The sequence below is a fragment of the Salmo salar genome, chromosome 16 (assembly GCF_965601325.2).
Source record: "Salmo salar chromosome 16, fSalSal1, whole genome shotgun sequence".
Lineage (NCBI taxonomy): Eukaryota > Metazoa > Chordata > Actinopteri > Salmoniformes > Salmonidae > Salmo > Salmo salar.
The window spans coordinates 74,830,001-74,835,000 of record NC_138306.1 but is presented as its reverse complement, the minus strand read 5'-3'; the positions used below and the strand labels follow the sequence as shown (position 1 = coordinate 74,835,000).

The window sequence follows — 5,000 nt, the reverse complement described above, 5'->3', positions numbered from 1 at the left end:
GAATGTGTGTATGTATGTGTGTGTGTGTGTGTGTGTGTGTGTGTGTGTGTGTGTGTGTGTGTGTGTGTGTGTGTGTGTGTGTGTGTGTGTGTGTGTGTGTGTGTGTGTGTGTATGTATGTATGAGTGTGTGTGTGTGTGTGTGTGTGTATATGCGACTTACCCCGGTGACATCCATGACCTTGATGGCTGCAAGTTGCCCTGTCTTGACATGACGACCCTGAGACAGAAAGACGATAATTAGTTCATGACCTAAGATTAAAACTATCTTTAGGTATTTGTTTCATTAGTCCATTGTTGACATAGTCTCAAAACGTTTGTCTTGTCAGCCATCACGTTTTCAAGATATGTAACCTTCCAAATGCATATGACGCATCATGACGCAAAAGGCAGCATCATATGATGCAAAACACATCACACGAGGATGACTTCTCTATTTGGAAGGTCACATATCTTCAAAACGTGATGGCTGACAAGACACTTTTTGAGACTATGTCAACAGTGGACTAATGAAACAAACACCCAAATATAGTTTTTGGGTGGAACTTTCCTTTAGTCTTAATGGCCTAATGTTGATCATTAACCAGAATAGCAGCAGGAAACAGACAAGGGGGAAATGTTTTTACTTGAATGATCCGAGTTCTAGGAGAGAATAAAGAACAGAACAGACATTAATGAAGAGAAGAGGGGAGGAGGGAAGGGAAAGAGAGGAGGAGAGGATGTGGGGAATTAAGCAATGACTAGTCACAGGCCAATGAGCTACCACTCTGACTCATTCAGGCTACAGTAGAGTCCATAGGTTTCACCACACTCACACACACAAACACACACAGATACACACACACACACACACACACACACGCACGCACCCACCCACACACACACACACACACACGCGCACTTACACACACACACACACACACACACACACACACACACACACACACACACACACACACACATACACGCACGCACACACACACACACACACACGCGCACTTACACACACACACACACACACACACACACACACACACACACACACACACACGTTCTTGGAGACATTTTTTCTTTTAGGATCAGTCTGCCCCAATTCCACAAGTACAAAAGACTCTTTGTTTGAGAAAAACAATAGAATTACTACCAGAATACAGCAGTCTATGGACCTCAAAGTCCACACCAACACACATGTTGGTGGGGTGTGTGTGTCAGCTCTCATAGCAAGGAAAGCCCTTCTCTTCCCTAAGTCGACTCATTCAGAATGTAAAGCGTCGTTCCTTTTTTCATTCGTTAATTGGTTATTCTCGCATGCCTTCCTGACCTAGATCTGCTGTCTCAAGCCTCATAGCACCAACCAGATGACGAGTGTGTGTGTGTGTGTGTGTGTGTGTGTGTGTGTGTGTGTGTGTGTGTGTGTGTGTGTGTGTGTGTGTGCGCGTCTACTGCCAACTCCATTACACAGATCCCCTCAGATACATTTACTATGCAGGACACTTCCTGTCCGTAGCCTAGCAACAGGCCTGGCTGTCCAACGTACAGTGGCCAACACACACACATCAGGAGAGGAGAAGAAGTGAGCATTGTCCTGCTAGGGGTGAGGGGCTAAGTGGGTGATGGGATGGACAGAATGACTGAAGGTTGGAGGCTATTTTTCCCCATTTCCATGACCACAGCAACCTCTTCCCCAGAGGAGGGAAAGATGAGAAGAAACCACTTTCTCCCTCCCTCCCTCCCTCCCTCCCTCCCTCCCTCCCTCCCTCCCTCCCTCCTGCACGGACTACCCAGTCTAAGAAATGCATACTGTTTGCATATTGTGCCAAACACACACACACACACACACACACACACACACACACACACACTCACACACACACACACACACACACACACACACACACACACACACACACACACACACACACACACACACACCACTCTCCTCTCTACTTTCCAATGTAAAAATCGCAGGTTGACACACCTGTCTCACACATTCCAAAATGTAAACATCCTCCCCTCCCCAACTACACACACCAAGCCCCCCACCCTCCTCATAGAACCCACACATCCTCCCCTCCCCAGCTACACACACCAAGCCCCCCACCCTCCTCATAGAACCCACACATCCTCCCCTCCCCAGCTACACACACCAAGCCCCCCACCCTCCTCATAGAACCCACACATCCTCCCCTCCCCAGCTACACACACCAAGCCCCCCACCCTCCTCATAGAACCCACACATCCTCCCCTCCCCAGCTACACACACCAAGCCCCCCACCCTCCTCATAGAACCCACACATCCTCCCCTCCCCAGCTACACACACCAAGCCCCCCACCCTCCTCATAGAACCCAAACATCCTCCCCTCTCCTCTCTATCCTATATGATTCCCCGGGCATCAAAGAGCCACTCTCTCTCCTTATACCTCTGGGCCTGAAGCCTGGGATTATCCTAGCAGCCCAACCCAGCCATGGTGAGCCCTGAGCGGGTAGAGCAGCAGGCAGAGCAGCATAATCCAGGCCCGTGCTCTGGAGCTACACAGGCTGTGTATAGTATACACTCTAAAGATGAGATGTGCACAAATATGCACACGTAAACAAACGGAGGCATGCACAGACACACTAACACACACACACAGTCCGCAGTGTGAGCTGAGGAAGCAGGTTCAGCAAATCAGTGTCTCGCTCCAGCAGTTCTGGAGGTCAAATGAACAACAGCAGAGATTTACAGAGAAAGAGACAGAGACAGAGAGACAGAGAGAGACAGAGGGAGACAGAGAGGGAGAGACAGAGAGAGACACAGAGAGAGAGACAGAGAGAGAGACAGAGAGAGACACAGAGAGAGAGAGAGAGAGAGACAGAGAGAGACAGAGAGAGAGAGACAGAGAGAGACACAGAGAGAGACAGAGAGAGACAGAGGCAGAGAGAGACAAAGAAAGACAGAAAGAGACAGAGAGAGACAGGGAGAGACAGGGAGAGACACAGAGAGACAGAGAAAGACAAAGAAAGACAGAGAGAGACAGAGAGAGACAGAGAGACAGACAGAGAGAGAGACAGAGGCAGAGACAAAGAAAGACAAAGAGAGACAGAAAAATAAATAGGCAAAAGGACAAAACGAATCAAATGCCATAGGGAGGAATAAGAGAGAAAAAGGTTGTAGAGAAGACTACAGAGAGGAGACTACAGAGAGGAGAGGAGACTACAGAGAGGAGACTACAGAGAGGAGAGGAGACTACAGAGAGGAGACTACAGAGAGGAGAGAAGACTACAGAGAGGAGACTACAGAGAGGAGAGGAGACTACAGAGAGGAGACTACAGAGAGGAGAGGAGACTACAGAGAGGAGACTACAGAGAGGAGAGGAGACTACAGAGAGGAGACTACAGAGAGGAGAGGAGACTACAGAGAGGAGACTACAGAGAGGAGAGAAGACTACAGAGAGGAGACTACAGAGAGGAGACTACAGAGAGGAGAGGAGACTACAGAGAGGAGAGGAGACTACAGAGAGGAGACTACAGAGAGGAGAGGAGACTACAGAGAGGAGACTACAGAGAGGAGACTACAGAGAGGAGACTACAGAGAGGAGACTACAGAGAGGAGAGGAGACTACAGAGAGGAGACTACAGAGAGGAGAGAAGACTACAGAGAGGAGACTACAGAGAGGAGACTACAGAGAGGAGAGGAGACTACAGAGAGGAGAGGAGACTACAGAGAGGAGACTACAGAGAGGAGAGGAGACTACAGAGAGGAGACTACAGAGAGGAGACTACAGAGAGGAGAGGAGACTACAGAGAGGAGACTACAGAGAGGAGACTACAGAGAGGAGACTACAGAGAGGAGAGGAGACTACAGAGAGGAGACTACAGAGAGGAGACTACAGAGAGGAGAGGAGACTACAGAGAGGAGAGGAGACTACAGAGAGGAGACTACAGAGAGGAGACTACAGAGAGGAGACTACAGAGAGGAGAGGAGACTACAGAGAGGAGACTACAGAGAGGAGAGGAGACTACAGAGAGGAGACTACAGAGAGGAGACTACAGAGAGGAGACTACAGAGAGGAGACTACAGAGAGGAGAGGAGACTACAGAGAGGAGACTACAGAGAGGAGACTACAGAGAGGAGAGGAGACTACAGAGAGGAGACTACAGAGAGGAGAGGAGACTACAGAGAGGAGACTACAGAGAGGAGAGGAGAGAAGGCTAAGGAGAGGAGATTAAGGAGAGGAGATTAAGGAGAGGAGATTAAGGAGAGGAGAGGAGAGAAGGCTACAGAGAGGAGAGGAGACTACAGAGTAGAGGAGACTACAGAGAGGAGAGAACACTACAGAGAGGAGAGAAGACTACAGAGGAGAGAACACTACAGAGAGGAGAGGAGACTACAGAGAGGAGAGAAGACTACAGAGAGGAGACTACAGAGAGGAGAGAAGACTACAGAAAGGAGAGAACACTACAGAGAGGAGAGGAGACTACAGAGAGGGGAGAAGACTACAGAGAGGAGAGAAGACTACAGAGAGGAGACTACAGAGAGGAGAGAAGACTACAGAGAGGAGACTACAGAGAGGAGAGAAGACTACAGAAAGGAGAGAACACTACAGAGAGGAGAGGAGACTACAGAGAGGAGAGAAGACTACAGAGAGGAGAGGAGACTACAGAGAGGAGAGAAGACTACAGAGAGGAGACTACAGAGAGGAAAGGAGAGAAGGCTACAGAGATGAGATTAAGGAGATGAGATTAAGGAGAGGAGAGGAGGCTAAGGAGAGGAGAGGGGAGCAGAGATGAGGCTAAGGCGAGGACATAAGGCTAAGGAGAGGAGAGGAGGCTAACGAGAGGAGGCTAATGAGAGGAGAGGACATAAGGCTAAGGAGAGGAGGCTAAGGAGAGGAGGTTAAGGAGAGGAAAGCGGAAAGGAGAGGAGGCTAAGGTGAGGAGAGGAGAGAAGGCTACAGAGAGGAGAGGAGAGGAGGCAAAGGAGAGGAGACTAAGGAGAGGAGGCTAAGGAGAGGAGAGGAG

General features: G+C 49.4%; 1 protein-coding gene across 10 annotated transcripts in view; it reads right to left on the bottom strand.

Annotated features, from left to right (window-relative positions):
• The window catches only part of LOC106595512 (traf2 and NCK-interacting protein kinase), a 72,035-nt gene that overhangs the window by 24,465 nt on the left and 42,570 nt on the right, over positions 1–5,000 (bottom strand). For all 10 annotated transcript variants that reach the window (XM_082962914.1, XM_082962915.1, XM_082962916.1 and 7 more), the window contains one exon: positions 162–218. In XM_082962914.1, coding sequence (XP_082819040.1) covers positions 162–218 — 57 coding nt within the window. The remainder of the gene's footprint in view (positions 1–161; positions 219–5,000) is intronic.